Genomic DNA, 22,885 nt, shown 5'->3' with positions numbered 1-22,885 from the left:
ACTGTGTTCTTCACACTTCTGACATGTCAGGAAAAACACTGAAGAGTCATGACTCCTAAAGCCTTTGCTCCAGCTACTAAATGACACCAATATTTCACACCATGTGCAAAATGTAAATTTCAGAATATTTATACTTCAGCATAAAATACTCCATGGCATACCAGTACCTCCGATATTTCAATTCCGTTTTAATAATAATGTTTTAGAACATCAAAGCACCAAAATACATCCCACTTGTATGACAGTTTGGTAGTTCTGCATTCTTAGATGCTGCACCTCTGATGACTGAGAACAAGTCTTGATGAGTTTATCACAGTACCACACCCATCAGTCTTACAAGCATCCCCATCAATCACATAAACAAACAAATAAATAGAATAATTACCCTCCCCTCAGCAGGTGCCTTTTTTTCCCCTGGACACTACCAGCTAATAACTATCACCAGCACTCATTCATTGCACAGACACAACAGATGCAATATTCAGTGTTTTCTGTGAGTTTATTTCCCTTGTCACCTCCGAAGACCAGATCTTACTTCTGTATTGTCTGAAGATGGGCTGATGTACATAAATTAATGCAGTATTCCAAAGATATTGGCTAGAGTATCATATCTTGGTTCCACTTGTTAATATTCTGTTATGAACAAATTCATCCTAAACTAAAAGGATTTAATATCCTGTATTACAAACTGAGTCACAGTCTGCCAACATCACAGCATGCTAAATGAATTTTAACATAAGTGTAGATCCTATACAAGGAAAGCAATGAAATAATATTCTCTCCTACAGGAAGCTCCCTTCCAGCTTTGAGCCAGAATCACCAGTGAGACCTATTTTGTAGCACAGCCATAAAACCTGCTAAATTGACCAAGCTGCTTTAAATACATATATTCCCAAGCAGTCATTCATTCCCAGCCATTGGTGGAAGAATGGCAGTGTGCTCCTTGGTTACACTGATATCCAGGTGCAGGGAAGGGGAGGAGGAGCAAAGGAGAGAGACCAGGAAAGTCTGAGGCTGCCTTGTTTTGGGAACAAGGCTTGCACAGCTTATTTCTGTAACTGAGGAACATTAAATTGGTTCTGATTTGTCTCCCTTGCTCAACCATGCCAGTGCCTTGAACCAAGCACACCTAAGTCAGACCACAGAATTTATCATCTAGACTTATAGCATGTAGCTATTAAGTAGAAGATTTGTAGCATTAATATATTTGACTTTCCAAAAGTGAAGTGTGCTTTATGTATATTATCTAAATTAGAAGAGAAGGATTTACAATGGAATTTTTTCAATGCAGTATTAAGTCACTTTTTAGAAGGTAAATCAGAGCAAAAAGCTGGTGTACCAACGCACCACATCATGAGATGATCTCCTTGTGTTCCAACTGACTCAGCACAGGGATTTGTGTCTCTTTCAAGGGCTGGCTTTGATCTCTGCCTCACAAAGTACATGGCTGGGATTAAATTGTATCAGAAGTCCTAAAGGGAGGAGAGGTCCTGGACTGCAAGCTCAGAAAACTAACTCATGACAGTGATCCCAGCCACGCTCTGTTCCTGCACTCCAATCCTTTCCAAAAGCTCATATGCCTTTACTTAAAAAGGTGTTTTGTGCTGCCAAATATTCCACTTGGCTGGAAAACCTCATCTTGTTAACTCTGTTATTCAGACCTGTATGATCAGAAGACTGAACATATTTTAATTAGAAACATAAAAAATTACATCTATTACCCTTACCAGCACTCCCTATTTCATTAAGGCCTCACACTACACAGCAGTAAGTAAAAAAGTAGGCATGTTTTGCCATGTGCATCATTCAATCACAGTAAGTGAAAATGAAAAGGTTTCTGGGTAGAAGTCCATGCCAACAGAGGCTTAAACCTCCCACATGTCACTGTTACATCCAAGTCTCTGTACAACTTTGTGAATGTGTTTCACCTAAATAAATGAATATTTAATCAACATACAGGAAACATCCTAAATACTTGAATTAGCATGGTTAAGAATAGTTGTTTGTAACTTGAAACCCCCCTTGTTTCCAAGTTCCCTGAAGCCACAGATCACCAGCACCCCCTGAAGTGGCTCTGCAGTCTGGAACCCCCACCTCAAGCAGGGAAATCAGCACGACCATGAAACCAGCCTAGAGAAGTTCAGGTAAATGCCTCTTTTTTTAATATATGGCTTTGTTTTGTAAAAAAGTCTGAAAAAAAATACTTTGATAATTTCTTATAAAGCTTTTGAAAAATAAGTATTACCAAAACTGTGCCATATAGTTAAAAAAACAAACAAAAATCCAAACTCTTACCTGAGCCTTCACAGGCTGGGTCTACATCCCAATGCAGTTCACCACTGGTTGTAATGTCACCAGTACATTCTAAACTGGAGCACCACTTAAAGAGGGAACTGGAGATTCATAAATTTGGGCAACCTCAAACAGAAAATAGAAGATAATTTTAAGGTCAGTTATATGCTGAAGGATCTTCCTGTAGTTTGGGCAATCAGCACCTGACTTCACCAAAATATTAGCATGCCACCTCAGTTTTGGTTGAAAAAAATTCCTCCTTACATCACCAGGTTCAAGGTGAAGCCTAAAGTATTGAGAGCTGTTTTAAAAGTCCTAAACATGTAGAGTAATCTAAGAAATTAAATACTTGATTTAATAACTATGAATAATTGCTTGGCACAGTAAATAAGCTCTCAGTTACATATTGTGCACTTCAAATAGACATTTCTAAATCTGAGTGTTAGCAAAGAATCCAGTGATAAAAACTGCCATCATTCCCTTGTTCTTCTCCAAAACCTTTAACACAAAAATACTGAAGGTCCAGTTTGCTCTGCTTTAAAGACTGTCTGTATAGATCAACCAAAAGTTAGAAAAAAAGCCCATTTGCAGCACAGGTTCTGCAATATGCCAGCATGCACACACATATATCTGCATTCCACAGCAAATGCAGTCTAAATAATCTTTTTTCCTCAGAAAAAAAAAAAAAAAGGCTAATATTGATTCATGTTTTTGTGGGTAAGATTAGGTACAATGACCACTCCAAGAACCCTTGATCTATAATATGTTTTTCTTTTTTACTTCATGATCAGCTGGGTTCACGTTTCTGTTATTTTTCTGTCACAAATTGAATTCCATCTCCTTAAATTCTCAGAATGAGAAGTGCTGTAGTAATGGTGATGCATATGTGGCATAGCAGCAATAACAACAGGTTTAAAATGTTTATTTTCTTGTTGTTTGCATATAGCACATAAATGCAGTTGTTTAAATACTGCATGAGATCTAAATGTTATTAAATGCCACAAAAATGAAAGTAAAAATTAAGCTTTGAGGGAGATACAATAAATAAAAATCCAAACTAAACTGAAATATTTACCATAGTTTTCTAATTTTAAAAAGTGGCTACCAAAAAAAAATTTAATCTATTCAATATCTAAGCAAAGGCTTGAAGACAAAATAGCCCTGATCCATGTAGCACACACTGCTTCTAAAATTCAGCCAAATTCCAAATTAAGACAATACTTAAGAGGGCTATCCACTAAATCTGTCATCTAAGACCTTTTGTCTCAGACTCAAATAATGAATCATTGTTCATCTCCCTTTCACATTCAAAAAGATAAACTTTTAACCTTCACTATTTAGAAAAATATGCTCAACTACTACAGATTGATCTTACAAATCCTCATGTAACTGGGAGACAGAATAACTACCACACAGTCTAATTTTCTATTAAACCCGTAAAAGCTTTCATCTCTTGACATTTTCTACTTGGAATTTCTTACATGGCTGGGATATATTTCTTCTTCTACTCAAGCTTCTGTGGTTGCAAAGATAAGGATTAATAATGAAGTACAAGTCAGAAGAAGAGGCCTTAGTCTCACACTGAATTCCCTCCAAAATTGCAAGTGCAAATTATATAAGTTTTATCAGAGCAGGAATTGAGAACTTGCAGACTTGGGGTGTAATTTTTTTGTTTGAAAATTTACAATTAGTATGTGCCTGAAAACTGAACACCTGCCTCATGACAGGGTAGCAAAGACAACCTTTCAGCCCAAACAACCCAAAACTACTCACTTATTTTTCTCCTACCATATTTCTGAAAAGCCAGCTAAACACAGGGTTAGAAAACAACTGTGTCTGTGGAGAAGCAGGAGACCAAAAATGTGCAGCTCTGGTTTTCCAAAGGAATAGATTATGAATAACCAACTTGCAAAAATAAATCTTGGGAGGTCAGAAAAGGAAAACAAAACGAATTAACTTTCAAAAAAAGAAATGAGCAAGTACAGAGAATATCTCTGTGTCCAGAGTGCAGAAATTTAATGAAGTAAATAAACAATGCAAAGGTGATCCCCACTTAAAAGAAATGAGCTTCATTTGTTCCCTCCCAGGGCAGGGGAAAGAGGAATGCAATGAAAGAAGCTGACAAAGCACAACAGGAATATCTTGTTTTTACACACACAAATAGAAAGGAAAAGACAATGTAATCTTTTATCAAATTTCTCAAGAGCTAATTGACCAAACATATTAAATATTTTCAAACTTAAATTTCTCCTTTATAACTTCTACTGCCTATACTGCTGAAGGTAACAATTCCACCCATCAGACTAAACCTCAAGAAGATATATCCTAATGAGCTGGAGCTCAGGGAGAAAAATTGTTTCCCCTTTGTCTCCCCAGAAAGAAATGTTTCCACTGAGTAACTCTGTCTTTCAAAGCAATTATTGAGTAAGTAAAATGGTTAAATTTGCAAATGCATTGTCAATACATGCAGAAAGAAATAAGTATTTGAATATTAGTTTCCTCCAAGGCTGTGTTTGTGGCTCCTGGTGATCCCAAACAAAAGGACTGGATGTTTCCAATAGTTCCCTTAAAGTTCTAAGCATGTGGGAACCCAAACTCCAAGAGGCAGTGTTGGGGGTGGTCCAAACTATGCACAAGACCCTTAGGCCTCCCAGTCAAAGCAATTACTCAGCTCAAACCTTCCCATTTGTGGCAGTATGGATCCTTCAGTGTGCTGTAGGAACCCCACAAGCAACAGGGAGTAAAATAATTGCATTGCATTCTTGAAGGACCACTAAGGAAGAGATGGGAAAGCTGTATCAAAATGAAACCTAGGTCAACACATGCTTCAGAGGTAGTAAAATCCCCACAGATAAACCTCCAGACATGTCTGTAAACAAACTATTCCCTCCTTCAATTCAGTGGGAAGCAATTTAGTAAAAAAATTTAAAAATAGGCCATTCTGAAAAGGAAATGGAAAATCTATTGACTGTGTTAGTTACGACCTTTCCTCTATCAATACTTATATTTGAGTTAATAAATTCTGATGTTCAGTTTGCTGAAAAAGCAAAAAACCAAAACCACAAAACCAAAATGGGTAGATTTTTGAGGTGGTTTTTTTTTTTGTCCTGGCAGGAAACTGCAGCCCCCTACAAGGCCACCACTACCACTGCTGTTACTGTTCTCCTCCTACAGGTAATAGGCACCCATGGTTGCCATCCCTAAGATAGGCACACACCCCTCCCAGCATGTACTGGTTTCCAAAACACCCTAAAACCTCACTGCAGTATTTTCTAGTGTAGAAGGTTATTCAGAATTCAGTAACTGCACATTGTGACTAGAGCATTAGCCACTGTGACATCAAATTGTTCTGTAAGGCTCCAGATTAAGGAATAGACTGAACCATGGCAAGACAGCTGTAAACGTGTGACACAATCCTTAAAAGCAATTTAGCCACATCTCAACTGTCACCGGATTTATCCACAGAAGAGACACTGCTAGACATGACTTTGAAGCACAAAATACACTGAATTCTCACACAGCATGCAGCTCACTCCTTTTCACATGGTGCCACGACAAAGTTTGCTTCAAGTTTATGCTTTAGGATTTGCCTCTTTATTCATATGCATGCTTCTGCCCTAACTTTCTCAAATATGTTGCTGCAAACATATTTGAGGCTTTCGTATAATAATTTTTAATTTCAGTAAGACAAGAGAGAAAGAGGATGGTGAAATGAAGAGTTGCTCTGTTCAAAAAAAGGAGAGCATATCTGGGGACTTTGGCTAGGTACAAGTATTTTCATTATACTTATTGTAAAACCATAGCACTGAAGAGTGTCAAAACTGTTTGACTGAATTGTTACTCTGATTTAGAATACATGCTAACCCAAAGCCGAGTCGTAAATGTTACTGTAGCACCAAAATGCAATTTCAGTGTGTAATTCTTGTTCTACGCAGAACACAGCAATTTCTTGCTCAGCTGCTCAAATGACCATTGCACAAACCTGATACCATGCACCTAGAAAACCATTTCCACATAGTATCACTCAATCCAAACGTGTTAGATCAATAAACCTGCTCATTCAACTGTTCCCCTGCCCATGTGATGATTAACACCACCACATGCAAGGCAAGACAAGCAGCCAGTGCAGGAAATGCCTTGTTCTGGAGGAGAAGCATCTCAGCAAACAGCAGCAGCACAAACTACAGCTACATCATCTGCTGGAGAAACCTTGGCAAGTGACAACCTGCTGCCTGGGGGTCCTGTGAGGAGCCCTTAGGGGTGGCCTGCTCAGAAGAGGAGGGCTGTGCTGCAGAAGCCTCAGCCAGCTCTCGCTGTCTCTGCTGCTCTGCCTTCTTAAGCCTCAGTCGCTGCAGGCCCCTACGGATTATTGCTAACTCGGGTCCCATTAACTCTGACAAACACACAGGGAGACACAAAGGGGGTAAAGAGACAAGCATTGAGCAATTAATATATAGAGCAGAGAGGAGGGATAGGGGTATAGGTGCTAAGTGTCATCACTGTAAAAAAAAAAAATGTACTAACATCCAGGAATCATGAAATAGAAATATCGGAATTGGTTTTCTCTTCCTAAAGGCATGAATCACAGGACTTAAATATTCAGGATTCGTGCCATATGTAATACAACCCCTTCACCATCTCCAGCAATTAAACCATTAAACAAAGAATTATTTAAGAAAAATTGATACAGCCTGCTTAAATCAAAACAAAGCACACAACAGATGTATTCATTCTGATGTTCGTAACACGCAGAATAAATGAGAATATTTGGTGTAAAACTATGCAACTGTGGTCTACAGGTGAGTTTTCAAAATGAATGTAATAGCTTCCTGATGTTTCCAAAAAAAATGGTAAATTTTGATCAAAACAAACCAGCGCAAAAAGTAAACTGGAACTATGGAAAGAGGTGGCAGAACAACAGCTAAACCAAAAAATACACTTCTCTATTAACTCATTTTTAATTTTGGACATTCCCTGTGGTAGAGGATTCACAATCTGAAATCACTGTTAAGTGGTCCTCCAGACAAAGTAATTTATGGGACCATAAGCAATTCTTAGTAGCATCCTCTTAATAGATTATTCTTTCAGTCTCATCTTTAGAAACTTCACTGTTTTCATCAGTTTGTCTTTATTAATTTGCCAGTTAAACTATTTTGTCATGTTAAGTTCATTTCCTGATTACCAGTACTTCTGCAAACTGCTATAAAATGAGGTGTCCAAGCAATTTTTTATTCTTTCCATGCCCTTTGCAGATTTCCTCCACTAACACAAGTGCTGTGTGGCAAGTGCTTCTCTTTAAATAACACAGACTGTGTCTTTAACAGCAGTGTCTGAATCACACTGACATGTTAAAATAGGAGAGGGCTTTACATTGACATGGGGCCTTTCAGACAGGCAAAAACTTAACAAATATCCTGTAACCCTTATCCACACAGTGAAACAAACAAATCTTAAATTTTCTTTTATAAAGAGAAACAAACCAAAAACCAGAATCCAGTAATTGGAAAATTAGTGACAAGCACCAGTTAATACTGAATGGTCACAAGGTTTAATGTACTTAGTCTAGTATCACTTCTGGGGAAAAAAATCCTCTCAGTTTTTGGTTGATAAGATGTTAACAAAAATTAAAAGACATAGTTCCTAAAAGGAATATAGCATCAAGGAGATTTGCTATGAATAGTTTTCATGTCCAAAACCATTTATGGAAATAAAAACTCCAAACAGCCTAGAGAATACTTTTAAGGGAATTTCAATGATGCCTAAAATTGCAGTTTTCAGTACTGGCTGCTGATTCAGTTCCACTGAGTTAAGAGACATCCACAACTTAAGATATAACAAGAACTACAATACCAAATGTAAAAGCTGATATCCTGGACATGTTCAGTGGCAACACCTTTTAATATATTCCAGAATATCCAAGCAAATGTTTATTTTGCCAGCAAATGGAGTGGGGAAATAGAAATAAATAAAAAAACCCCAGTTATTGTCACATTCTCATTCAAAACTTAAAAGTAGTTACCTCATATCAGAACACATATTAGGGTTAAGCTCTGTACTAATTAGCCAACTGCATCCCCTCCCAATGTGTATCTGGAATTTATGAGAAAAATCTGTATTATATTTTACTGTTTGTTATACCTGGTGTTTATTAGTGGTTTAAAACATCAGCATCTTAAAACTAATATACAAAAAAATTAAAGGTTTCCAATGAATGGCAGAAGCAGGGCAAGAAAATAAATTTGTTGTATTTTTCCTTAGTGACAAGCATGACAATGTCCAGCAATTGTTCTCATTATATACATATATAAAAAATTATTCATATGTTCTGGCAGTAATAGGCTACTGAGATTTTGCACTGATTTTGTTGTTTAATTGTAACTTAAATGTTCAATATTCTAGAATATACATTCTGCTAAAGAGACCTATCCCAACAAGCTCCAGCACTAAACCGTTTCTGTACTGACTATTTTGAACAGGTACTTCATCTCAAAGTTTTAAAAAGTAATTCAGATGTAGAAGCTCAAATGCTTACCATGTGACACATTTTCTAGAACACCAAACCAACGATAAATTTGAACTGTATACTTATGCAAAGGTATTATGATTTCAAACACTGGATTATCACAGTGCTCATGTTCATTCAGTGCAGGAATCTGTAGAAATTATTTATGGAAAGCTGTTAACAAGCCTGGCTTAGGAATTCATGCTCTGATTCTAAAGAAGTCGTTTCCTGAAAACACATTCTTCAGTTTCTGACCCTTTGTTACAATATTCAAACTTGTATCTGCCATGTCTTTACACAAAATGGTGGCTGAAAACCTCTTTATCCCTTCTCCCACCTTCCAAAATGCCTCCCCAGTCATCCACCTCTTACAACACACCTCTGTCTGGGCTTCCTACTCAGCCCCCCTGTAGTTAAGATATTCCATAATTAGTACCTTCCCTTTCCTGTCACCCCAAAAATGCAGCAGGTTTTTATTCACCTTTAAATGCAGGTGAACAAGCTCAGGGAATGCTGTCCTTGATGCAGAGGGCATTGCTTGCAGATACATTTATAGACTACAGATTATGAGTAAATAAAATCTCACAACTGAGCACAGCCATGGGTTACCAGGGTACATAAACATTGCAAAATGGACATTCCCAACTCAGCCTGCTCATTCATAAAGCCACTGCAACCCCACGATCTGCTCCCTCTGCCCAGGAGCATCCCTGCTCCCTGAACTCACCCATTAAGTTACCCAAAAACTTGTTTTGCTGTAACTCCAGTGTCTCATTTGCACTGCTTCTGAAAGAGGATTATTAGGTGTGTAAACACCTTGCACTATTAAATTTATGCCTGCAAGAGTCCTGTAGACAATTTTAAGGTGCCAATCTGACACCTTGTTTAGGTTTAGTCAAAGAATCTCTCAAATATTATACAACAAATTAGAAAGTATCCATTGTCTGTCAACCAACCATCACTACTCCTCTCAAAACTAAATATATTCCAAAGTCCAAAGTAACACTGGGAAAGAAAAAAATGCTCTTATAAAAGAGCTGAATTAAGAAATAACAACTACAGCTTCATGCTAGCAGAATAAACTTTTGCTTAGAAATTCAAGCAGATTCAGAGAAAAAGATTTTTCTGATCAGCACAGATTCCTTAAAAGGCAGGCTAGAAAATGCATCATAATTCCAGAAATCCCCTCTGGTGCATTATCTTCCTGAAACCCACAATGTTTCATAGCTTGAAGCCATTATTTTTAACGTGGTAGATATCTCCTGGCCACTCCAAGTTCCAGAATAAAGTGTATACTTTTAAAAATAAATAAACAGATGAAAATTAACCTTTGGTAATGGTACATGTGTTCTTTGACGGCTATCCCTCTGGATCAAAGATAATAGAAGCTAAATTTGGGTTGCACTGAATTAGAGTAGACCCCTTAATTATCTTTTTGTGTGTATATTGTGAAAAAACTTGAGAATGTGGCAAGCTGACACCAATACTAATAAAAAACATAGATGACTAAAGGCCTTTGATACTAAATAAACTTTCTGGCATTTTCTAAAACTGCTGTGTGTATTGCTATTTTTCTACTCACTGTTTATCTAAGTAAGTATCAGACTAACTGCAAGGTTTAAAAACAATAATCACATGTTTCATGAATTTCAACTTATGTCTTTATCTTCCCTGTCCTTCAGACACCAGGTACCTCATAATTGCTCACCCATCCCAAAGATTTTGGCTGCAGCAGCCACAGTACATTGAAAGGCACACTCTCCCCTGGGAAATCCCCATCCGTCCTGTATTCCAGAATATCAAATTTAAGACTGAGAGCTTGATTTTTTTACAATAGAATCTATATAATACAAAAGGTCTCAACCTGTTGGTCTTTCAGGTTACATGAGCCCTTCTATTATAACTTTGAGGCCTAGAAAGTCACTTGAAAAAAGTAAAAATAAACTCTTGTATAAATATTCCACTCTAAAGGCTGTGGCATTGAGATGGAAAAGGTCAAGTCAAAGCATAAGGTGCTCTTTTACTACTCAAATTAATTTCTGACATTCTGACAGCAGAATATACTTCCTTCTTTTTCCCCCAAGAAGAATGTAAGTCTGTATTAAACACAGATTGAGTTTCTTTAAGATATACAAACTGTCATTATGTGGTATAATTTATTGGCCAATAATGGAATGTCATGTCAGGTGAGCCTTGTTTATCCAAACACTTTTGAGAAGCTAAAACTCAACACTGCTGACTCTGAAATGTTGAGAATGGAGGTTCCTCCTGAGGATGACATCCCTTACCTCTCCTGATTTTAACAGGCACAGGTTCTGCTATTCCTTGCACTGATGCTGCTACAGCCAAATCCCAGTGGAAGAGGGCAAGATGTCACCACACTCCATGAAGACAACAGTATTTAGAAAAAAATAAGCAAAAAATTTTTATTTCTACTTCAAAACACAATACTGGTGATCCCCTTGGAAATTTCTTTTTCAGACAAAGGTATAGAGTTGATGGTTTTACTCTTTCTTCAAACCACAGCTGCAATCACTTGGTAACTATAAAATACCCAAGTCTCATTAAAGATGTGCTAGGAAGGAAACAGTTGGAGATCAATTACCCAAAATATCCTAAAAGAGAATTGTTTCTTATTTTTCATAAACAATGACAAGATGGATTTCTTCTCACCAGACTGATGCAGCACAGGCTGAGTTGAGGCCCCTAAAGAAGGCCTTTGCTCATTGTCAGGAGAGGACAGTAATGAAGTTGAAGGGGGACTTTCTGTCGAAGATGATGTTGAAGGAGCTTGAGCTGACATGGTAGAAGAGGAAGATGATGGAAGCTGTTCAGAACCATCTACTTCCATTGCAGTTTCTGTTTCTCTGCTGGGTGCCATGTTGTTAGTAGCAGGAGCATCTGTCCGATTAGTCCCACCTTTGATTAAAAATAGAACAGAAAAGCAAGAAAAAGAGCACAAAAGTAAACTTACTCTGCCTCTAAAGACCCCTTTGCATTTCCATTCCTATAAACAAATATGCTCAGCTCTTCAGTGCACTAGATTTTGTCTACACCTAGGAAAGGCTGATACTGCAATGTGAAATACTACTAGTGAAAATCCTCTATAAACACAATTTCTGTTGTAATCATTGTTGAAAAGAATGAAATCACCTCTGGACCGTGATCTTCCTCGTCCTCGATTGCTCTGTGCGACTTCACTGGCTTCTTCAAACCACCTTGACAGCATGTCTGACATCCTCTGCATCAGAGAGACATTGGGACTCTGCTCCCCTGTAGAACAAGTGGTGCTGAAGTTTTACCTACAGGTTGACCAAAAAGTACCTTTCCCCCTCTCTTTTCTTCCAGAAATGGAGCCTACCCCTCACCCCCTTCTCCTAACAAGAAACAGTTCCCTTCAGCCTGTTCCCAATGACCCTGTCTATCCTCATTTCCACAGTACAGATCTCTGACTCTCTGCTGGGATCCCTCATTCTCCACCTGTACCTCAAGTAGAGGAGCTCAGACCTTAGAACACAAAAAATGGAATTGCAACAGCCAAAGAAAACAGACTAAAGATGGCTAATGATGCCATAGGAAATATTATCAACAGGTTCAAAAAAAGGATTTCAGAAGCCCACAGGCAACAGAACCACATGCAAATTGTAAAGGAACAGATGGGATCACACCCCCCAGTGTTTCTAATCCAGTAATTCCAGATACTGGAGGAGCAAAAAGACAGACTAAGGCAAGAGGACAGGCTCATGTTCTCTCCCTAAACAGCATCTCCTACTGCCTATGTCAGGTACAGAATCTATTCTAGTTTGGGGAAGCAAGAAAATGAGAACAACAGCACAGAAAATCGGAAAAGGGAAACTGTAGGCAGAAAAGGGAGAAAGATTTAAGCAAGCTAGAGTCAAATACTGGGAACTCCACAGCTTGTCAGATTTAAACAGAAACACATTATTAGATGAAAATTTAGATGAGTGACAAAAAATGCTCTGCCCTGTTTTGGTATCCCAATTTTGATACCCAAGCATAGTTTTGGAAATATTTTATTTGATAAAATCTCAAGCAATTGAGTAATATATTACAAACATGAAAATATAAGCATAAAAATTACCCACCCTGTGTTACTAAATGACATTATAAAAACGAAAAGTTAATATTAGAATGCTATTGCTTTGAATCCCAGTTCCCTAATGTAACCATTAAAGAGCATTTCGTTTGTAATTGTGATGGCATGTGAGGCGTGACTACAAAGAAAAGAAACATGTGCTGGTGTTAGTCCTGAGCAATGACAATGAAAAAAAGCTCTCCTTTACTGACATCAGCCTAACTGAAAGAATATAATTTTCCTGGCAAGAATATTTCCAATATTTTCAATTTTAAAAATCATGATACAATAGCAGCTCTGTGCTAAACTCTACAAAAACCATCTTAAGGCTTGGCTGATGGTTAAAACAAGGACAATCTCAAGCACGTATTATGGAAATACTTCAGAAAAACTGGAAAATAACACCCAAACTAAGAAAAAAAAAAAATCCAAACCAAAACAAATACCCAACAAAACACAGCAAAGACAACAACCCTCGTTCAAATGCAAATGCTTTTACCATCTCTCTCTCTCTCACTCTCAGGCCTTGCTCTTGGCCCAGTATCTGACCAATCCCCTCTGAGCCGCAGACGTTTGACAGGAGGCTGACGTAACTGGGGGAAGAGAAAAAAAGAGAAAAAGGCATCACACAGCTATTTCTGTTCTACAGTACAGGATTCTAAGCCTAAATATAAATCTCAATTTTCTTAAGTCACCTAAATTCCTATCTGTCACCAAAACACAGAATGTCAGCCTTATGTTCAGAACCATGAATAAGTACAACACTTACCAACAAAATGCACGAGTTTTAGCTTCAATAGCCTAAATAAATGACTCCCAGAACTAATGCAGCCTTTATTTAAATTAACTTCATCATGTTAATTGAATTTTTCTATAGTGACCAATAATGATTAAGGTTTTCTTAAATGCAGCCTGAATTCTGCAGAAATAAATATTCACCTCTTCACATTAAAAATTTTATGTGAGTTTCAGTTTAATAAAATGTGGACCTGTAATTAAGCAAAAGGAAAAAAAAAAAAATCAGACCTTTTTTTTTAAAAAAGGACATCTTATGCAAATAAGCTCTGGTTTATTTTGTAACCTAATTTCTTTTTAGTTTTTATAACACTTCTTTTGCAGCAGGGAGTATAAAACAATCACTAAATGGTGGTGTTACTTTCAGCAGCTTCAAGATAAACAGGGAGTGCTTTGCTCATTTAGAAAAGCATGTAAGAGTTTGAAGTCAAGTGTATTGGCTGGATATTTATGGCCTTAACAAAAATAAAGAAACCAATAAAAAAAAAATTTCAAAAAAAACCAGTCAACCAGCCCAGAAGCTGCTTACAATTTTAATCCAAATGCCCTGTGGTGAAAGCATATCAAAGTTTTAACTTTCATGACTCCACCAGCAGATTTAGGAAGAAGCCTTTACATTTCTTCTACTCTATACAACTTTAAGCCAGGCTGAAATAAAAATACCCAAGCAACAACACTTTTAGGGATAACAACAAGGACAAAGAATAAGCTTTTAAAAGCAAAATTCCTGACTGTATTCCTGACTAAGAAAACACATGTAAAACGTGCTGGGAAACATTCAAAAATGGTTCCAAACAGATTCTAAGAAAAAGGAGAAAGGAAATGTCAACATCACACTTCTCACAGCAAAAACTAAAGAGAAATCATCATCATCATCATCATCATCATCATCATCATCATCACAGTGATCCTGCAGCTGAGGACAGCAGGATGCTGACAACTCACTGAGAGCTCCCTTGTGGCCTCGGACCAAAGATGAGGAACTCAGGATACAGAGTTTGTGAAAGGGAGAGCAAAACACCAGAGAAAAAAGGAGTGGATGGTTGGGAGAGTGCAGGGAGAGACAGAAACAACTTCACTGTAGTTAAAGACATTATTTTTATATTGATCAGAAAATTTAGACTGGAAGAGTCAGCATCACTGTAACTGAGCTGATAGTTAACAACTGCTTGAGTTTTGAAAATTTTAATGCTGCTCAGTAACAGTGGCTCACCTCCTTGATCTAAACATCTTGTACTCCCTCATATCTGTCATGAAATGATAACTTTTACCACGGAGTATTAACATTTGATTTCAAGGAATATGGTTCTCATGGCATGGAAAGTAACAGAATACAGAGTGACCTGCCACCCTTGCTGGTCTTATGACCCGAGGTTCAGGCAGATGCCTTCTCATCTTCCAAGAGAGAGAAATCAGATGAGAAAGAAAACCAGAGTGACAAAATATTGTAAATAAATACATAAATAAACGTGCATTAAAAATACACCATTTTTGTGACAATCTACTTGTCACACCTCAGTTCTATAACCAGCTACAATTTTCAGATTAAAGGAAAACACAAGTGATGGTATTTCTTGTGTGCTGCAAGTTAAAAAACATAAAACGAGGGTATCTTAATCACTTGCCTCTTCCCTTCTTTCTTCTGCAGAAGGGACTTTAAGTTCTCGTGCTGTGTCATCCTTGGGATCAAACAAGTAAATGTAATCTGAGGAGTAGCTCACAAGGATCTCTTGGCCATCTTCACTGTAGCACAGGGATGTTACCCTGCAAGATTTGTTGTTGAGATGAGGAGGGACAAAACGTGCCACCATTCCAACAGTGCCCCTGCCAGCATAATTCCCTTTATTAAAAAAAAAAAAAAAAAAAAAAAGTGAGGGAAGAGAGAAGGAAGAAAAGAATTACACATTTACTATTGCAAATTCTCAACAGCTTCAATAAACCCCTTATTTGGCATCCAACAAAAGAGAATCAGGGAAAAGCTATGTATCCTGTAGTTTCTGCAATAAATTTGATCTGGAGAATGACAGACCAGATTTTACAGTCTTTATTATTTTTGTTTAGAAATGTTATGTACATTACAAAAAATAAAAGATGAAAACACATACTCATATATAAATGTCTCACATACCCACCACATGGTGTTGTATTGAAGCTATCTGTCAAATGTGGTAGAAATGGAAATTTTAGAGCCAAAATCCGCAAAACAAGAATGCAAATCTATATCTACACACAAATGAGAAAGGAATTCCTTACATGAAACTTTGAAAATTTAGATAATACATCTTTTTTCTACCCTATTTAAAAAAAAATACTAATTTTTCTTCAAAACAGAATAACACTGTCACTTTGAAGCTGCAGAACTATACACTACATTGGACTTTACCATGCTTTCCTGATCACTAACCTCCAATCCAAACACTAAAGCAATCTTAAATTCTAGAATTACAAGTTTGTGAGCAGATCAAAGTTACCTATAAGAAGCTCTAACACTGAGAAAAACAGACTGTTCCAAAACCTCATAATTTGACATGTAACTGTCAACTACATGGCAGAAGTGATTCAATGAAAATCAAGATTGCTCACTGGACACAGAATAACTGACCTCTTAAAAAAACCAAAAAACAAAAATTCCACACAACCCCAAACAAGCAATAGAACACTATACCAATATTTTTTTAAAAACAGTCTTCATAACCTTCATTTTTCTCTCCTTTGCTCTCCAGGCCAAATTCATGTTATTCCTGCACTGTTCAATACTAGAGCACACACAGAGGACATTTTAGTCAAACCCCAGAACCTGTTCCTGAGGTACTTCTCACAGAATTTTGCTGACCACATTGATGAAAGGGAGAGATCCTACAGAATGTCAGCCTGATGAGAAGGATATTTTTATGTTTAGTGATCTTTACTCTTCTCTTTCTCCTCCACCACAGTCATCAACAGCGAAATGCTGCACAAAATGACAGATTTTTGTGCCACTGCTTGTTGACACGAATGTCACAGCTGTATTATTAATTCCTAGTGTCCAAACACTGATCATACATTATAGCCAAGAGCTATGTCAAAATGAAATAACACATTCTTGTGCATTTGAAATTTTTTAATAAAATCTTTAGGTAAGCATTTGAAGCATGCCAGTTTCACCTGAGGAATTTTAAGTTTTTCAATTAAATTGTGTTAGATACAGCAATAACTACTGCAAATGCAAGCACAGTGCAGGATATTATGGAGTTCATAAGATCTCCTCCCATAAGAAGCATCAAATTCCAGCATGGTAGAGTAAAAGACAAGAACTAAATTAAAATTGAGGTGGAGCACTGGAGGCTGCAATCCCTGGCTTTTTGGAATCCAGAAATCACACGTTTCAAGACAAAATAAGAGTCATTACAAAATGTCTTTTTCTGCATTCAGTACACAATTCATTCTAAGATGCATGAATAGATCAGGTTTACTTCTCTGAAGATTTCTGCATTAGCAAATATTAAAGTGAAATGACTTTATTATAACAAACCATAGTTCCCAGAGAAGGAAGCTACATTTCTGCAGTGTTACACTTGGCTCACCACCTATTGTGAAAATAACCTGAATTTGGCACTGCCAGTGGGTAGAATTACTCACTGCACCATGTGGCTCCTACCTGTTGCCCTTGTGCCAAGCATTCTCCTGTCATAGATCCTCACTGAGCTGTCAGAACAGCCCACAGCCAGGTAGTAGGGGATGGGTGGACAGATAGCAACAGAGGTGGCAGCACGACGACAGTTTATTAAAATATCCTGGAACACACAAAAATGCAGCAGTGAAATAATAGCTCTGAATATTTGAGGTATAATTTTTTTTTTGTTTTGTTTCACTACACAGGCTCTCCCTTAGTTAAGGAGATTTTGAGAAAATAGGTCTGGCCTGTGAAGACAGATTATAAATGTGTTATCAGAAAAGCCACTGCACAGAAGGAAAACTATCAGAGAAAGAAAACTGGCAACTGGCACCACAACAACTGATAAAGAAACCTAACCAAAACGAAAACACAGAAACATTTAAAAATAGATAAGATAAAAACGACAGATCTATAAACTAACTTGCACCTTGCATTTTCTTATGGAAACACAGTAACTGTGGAGGTGGAAGAGTACTAAATATGCAGAAACAGTTTAAATCAATTAAAGGATCAGAATAGTTTCCATCTATAGGCAGATAACTGGGTAGAGGGGAAAAAAAATGCAAGAAACCTCTAGAACTGGTACGTGTGCACAAGGCTGAACAAAATTAATCAAGACTAGCAATACATACTTCAGTAGTTTTATTCAAATTCAGTATTAAAATTGCTTCTAAGATTCCAACACAGTGGACACTATTCATACCAATAATCTAATATCATTCATTACCAAATCTTTTCTTACAGAGGGACAAAGGATGCTCAAGAACACAAGGCTGCAGGTGATTCTCAAGGCTCATTTTTTGCCTCCAGTTTTGCACTCTACATTATTAGTGTAAACCAGACTAAGAGATTCAATTTCAAACAATCTTTTCTACCATATCTGAAGCCTCATACTAAAGCTTATAAAATGAAAAATGCCAAAGGAGATATTAAAATTAAAAAAGAAAAATAAAAAAGACTCCCCAGATTTTATTGTTTCTTGGGAAACAATATATATTTACTGTTACCCCACCAATGACCCTGAAAGCCATTATTTCTAAAAGCTTTACCAAAATACATATCGTGTATTCGTGTAATGCACAGCTCTATATTTAAGTAATCTTTATGAAAATATTATTATTACAATTTTATTTTACTATTATTATTATTAAAAGGTTTCATTCTTACATCTTTACAATCTTCCTTTGTGCAACTTGTTTTGATACGAGTATCAAACCATCTCACGGTGCCATCCTCACCACAGGAGAGGAAAGTGTAGGGATCATTTGGTACTGTCATAATCTGCTCAAAAGAAAGAAAAAATAAGATTATTAATACCCCCAGAAATAGCACTAATTTAAAAATAAAAGCATCAATATTTTGGAGCAGCAGAAGGCAATTAGGACTCAAATCAAGCTTTCCAGTGAAAGTAATAAGAAAAATTGAAAAACTGATGATGTTTCTTAATTTTCAAGAAAAGGTTTGAACTGTTGGGAGTCAAAGTAAACTTTTAAATGTCACGTAAGATTAAATATCCACAGGTCAAGGCTTACAGTTATTTCTATTATCTTTTAATACACAACATACATTTATTGCAATCACTTTTCAGTTTGCAGCAACAATTCAACAAAAGCTCAGTTTATTCTCTATCAAGTAATAGGAGACAATTACGAAGTCCTCAGAAGTCTGAATACCTTGAAAATACTAAATGGATTTTATTCCCACTGGGCTATTCCTTTACCTCCTAGGTAGTTCCTTGTAGCAGGCCTGCATTAAAGGCTGTTACCAAGCTACCTCCTCACTGCAATTGGTTTTTGGTTTTGGTTGTTTTTTTTTTTAAAAAAAAGAGCTCTGTACTGAACCATTTTCCTAAGCTCAGCCCTTCTCCAGCTAGGGACAACTCACACGAATGGCTTCACTCAAAGCCTCCTTATGACAATATAAAAAGGCAAGTGACCAAAATGTTAAATGTGACCTGAATTCCACAGGTCAATGAATGCACAGGAGATGCCAGTTTATTTGCACTCTGTCTCTTAAAACAGAAAAGAGAATTTAGTGGCAGTATTCTTCTTTTCCTACACTCCTGCTACTATCAGTAGAAATTTATAAAGCAACAACAATGGTTAATAGTGTAACACATTCATTGGACGCAGAGCATGAGTGATTCTTTAACATTTTAAATGAGATGATTTATCACCCCCAGGTCCCAAAATTCTTAATAAAAGTAACTTATGGATATCTGCAAATCTCTTGACCTGAAGTGGGTTTACAAAGCTAACAGCTGAAGGCTTCAGCCTCTCTTGTAAGGCTCAGCACAGTAAACTGAGACAATGCTTGCTGTGCCAAATAAGTTTAATTTGCAGAACAAAGCCAAGGTTTGAATACCAATAGAACAATAAACTTCTGAGCTATGACCACTATTCCTCAATCTATCAGTATAACATATTGAAAAGACTGTTTTCACTACACATTTTGTTCAAATTAACTTTATTTGCGTAGTTATAAAAGCTAGCAACTGTTCTTCAATCCACCAAATTCTTCCAGCATTTAGCAAAGCTTTCAGAGAAAACATTTTGGTCCAATAACATTGCTGAATGTGGCAAGCTTATTTCTAGCAGCTGTATTTTCTTTTTGTTCACATTGATGCTATTTCACCCTATACATGTAACATAACTTACACATGGCAACATTTATGTGCAGTATTCACAAAATACTAAGTACTTTATAAGCACTAAACCAGAGAAATGGAGGAGTGCAAGCTCCAATAATTGAGTCAATATTACAACATTTAAGATCAACAAGTACACATTTTATATAGACATATATATAATTGGGTTTTTACTAACTAAAAACTTGTTTGCTACTTAACTTCAAAAGTGTATAGCTATATGATCATAACAAGGAAGTTAAGAGGTGCCCATAAAAGTACATTATCTTTCTGAAATGCAATTAACATGAAGGACAATAAAGAAAAGATTTGGCTGAGGAATAACAAACTTGTCAAGGCCTTGTACAAACAATAAGTTCTTCAGAAACGTGTCTCAAGAGCCTCTCCCTCTACTTATTCTATTCTCACTCAGAACTAAAAACAATTGTACAATTATCTCACAGTTTACAACAATCTACATCAACTTCCACATCCCTCTGTTTCATGTTTTTGCAACATCTTGAATTGCCACAAACTCCAAGAGCTGCATAAATCCAAACCACATTCAAATTTAGAACTGGTACCTCAGGGGCAGCTTTTAGCTTTGGTTATTTAGAGAATCCAGTGAGTCAAAGTTCTATATTTAACATGATGATGTGGTTACATACAGCTGAGCAGTAACATCACAATATTTAGAAATTATCTCTCCACTCCAGGAACCTCTCAACCTCAGTGCAAAACAGGATAAGAAAAATAACTTCATAAAGAAACAGAGTTGTTAAAACAGCCAATGTCATATAAGGGTTTTGATATTCCTTCCATTAACAGTGTTTAAAAGCAGCAAAACCAATCAAAACTGTATCACACTCCTGTCACTCCAAACAACAATAATGCCCTCTTGTTAACATTATTGCTGAATAAAAATCTCAAATAAGACCACTTTGACTGTGCAATATAGCAAGGAAATGTAATTGGTGTAATTACAACTATAAGGACACTTTTACTACATGAACAAAAATTAACTCTGGCAGTATTTCAGCCACTTTCTTTTTGCACACACTCCAATTCCTTTATGAGAAATTTGTAAAGATTTTGTTCACTTAACATGCAAAGAAAGTGATCTAAAAGCTTGCTAGGAAACCTGAGCCGAATAGATTAAAAACCAATGCACTTGGAATTTATTCCCCTCTGTGTGTACTGCTGTAGTGTTAAAAACGTCCCAACAAATAAACAGTGAAAGAAACAGGACCATTTATAACCTAAGAAAAAGACTGAAATTTTTTTTCTATTTTTAACCACAGTAACTTTTGCAAGCAGCAGCTTTTGCTGTTATTTAAAAGAAGCAGATAGAACAATAAATCCTTACAATCTTCCTAACTTTAATAACACTTTGCTTCCTCACTTGCCTAATTTATATGAACAAAACTTCCAAAGGAGGACTGAAAACACTGTGGCTAAATTTACACCTAAAGAGTTAACTAGAATACACAACAGAAAAATTACCAACAACTGTAAACATATTTTTCAGATTAAGTTGTTCCTACATGCTGAACTAAGCATTTCTTAGAAGGATCTAAATTGTGAAAAGTCATGAAACTGCTGAAAAGTTCAGAAAAGAAGGGAGGGGTGGGGGGAGAAGAATAAGAACTCAAAAAGTAAAACAGTCACTTCCCCCACCCCCAACCTACTTCAGGAAGAAATTCAAAGCTCAATTTAAATCTGTTTTGCTCTGCAGAACATTCATTCAGTGAAGCTGAATTCATATTTGCAAAGTTAACAGCACCACTTTTTGCAAAGTTCTTCATTTAATTTAGACAGCACATTTCTCTGTTCAAGCCTACTTTTTAAAAGGAAAAAAAAACCAATACAAAAAAGACAGAAGAAAAGTTCTGTAACTCTTACTGCACTGAAACAAAGTTTTCAGGAGTCTGGTTAAAATCTTGAGTTAAAATATATATTTTATCCATCTTAAAACTATGATCTATTTCATGAGGTACCTCGTAGGTAGTCCCATAGTGGCAGGTGTACTGGCATTGCCTGTTGGTCTCTGCATCCTGTTCAACATTCGTGTAGAAAATGACTCCATCTCCAGAACATGAAACAATCTGTTTGTCATTGGTGCAGGGTAAGAATTTTGCACTGAAAATATTGGCCCTGTGTCCTGAGCGAATCGTTGTGAGAACCTAAAGAACAAAGAAAAAAGGGAGGCTCTGAAGCAGGTTCAGTGTTTTCCAAGCAAATAAAGAATGGAAAAAACTAGGACTGTGAAATACCAGCTATGCCCAGGCTGCCAGGGACCTACAGTTCAATCCAACAGAACAGAGAAGCTGCCCTTATATCAAATTTCTTCTAACAGCAACGTGGTTCTACAAGAGAGATTTGCTCAGGCACTTGCACGAAGCAGTCTGCAAAACACGAGGGCTGGAAGGCAGCTGCCACCTTTGTTTTCACATCAGGTTTCTCAAAGTGAAACATTTACCAGTGATGGTGCAGCCACCAAGAACATCAGTGAAGAGAGACTTCGAAGATCTGGGATATTGTAAGTCAAGAAGAATAAGGCACTATAATCCAAGCCAACTTCATAGACTTTAAAAATTGATGTTACTCTTAAACTCACTGAAAAGGAGAGCTGAAGTTTGTAAGGAAGGATGTTTTGAAACTAGCCAAAAATAAATAAACATTTAAGAACTTGATTGTACTTGGCAATAAAGCAGGACTTGACCTAGTCTCTCATTCATCTACAGGAAAGCAGAGAAACATATTATTTACTTCATCACAGCTGATTTTAAACACTTTGTGGTGACTCTTTATTCTTCATCACATACTTAGTCTACCAAAACTGAAAAAACCTCAACATGCTTTCCTGTGAATAAGTGAACATTATATTCTTATTTCCCTCATCTTCAGCACTTGAGCCAA

The 22,885-nt window shown here is 36.8% G+C and overlaps 1 protein-coding gene across 8 annotated transcripts in view; it reads right to left on the bottom strand.

Annotated features, from left to right (window-relative positions):
* Positions 1-22,885, bottom strand: part of DCAF6 (DDB1 and CUL4 associated factor 6) — a 76,394-nt gene that overhangs the window by 29,180 nt on the left and 24,329 nt on the right. For 7 of the 8 annotated variants that reach the window (XM_014882796.2, XM_088158340.1, XM_088158312.1 and 4 more), the window contains exons 4-10: positions 21,964-22,149; positions 18,508-18,621; positions 17,323-17,458; positions 15,311-15,525; positions 13,390-13,483; positions 11,948-12,067; positions 11,468-11,713 (exon numbers count right to left, since the gene is read on the bottom strand). In XM_014882796.2, coding sequence (XP_014738282.1) covers positions 11,468-11,713; positions 11,948-12,067; positions 13,390-13,483; positions 15,311-15,525; positions 17,323-17,458; positions 18,508-18,621; positions 21,964-22,149 — 1,111 coding nt within the window. Of the gene's footprint in view, positions 1-6,517; positions 6,686-11,467; positions 11,714-11,947; positions 12,068-13,389; positions 13,484-15,310; positions 15,526-17,322; positions 17,459-18,507; positions 18,622-21,963; positions 22,150-22,885 lie in introns of all 8 variants that reach the window. The other variant, XM_088158349.1, reaches the window with a different exon arrangement.

This window comes from Sturnus vulgaris, chromosome 2, assembly GCF_052056855.1.
Source record: "Sturnus vulgaris isolate bStuVul1 chromosome 2, bStuVul1.hap1, whole genome shotgun sequence".
NCBI classification, from domain to species: Eukaryota; Metazoa; Chordata; class Aves; order Passeriformes; family Sturnidae; genus Sturnus; species Sturnus vulgaris.
This window is presented reverse-complemented; position numbering and strand designations above follow the sequence as displayed.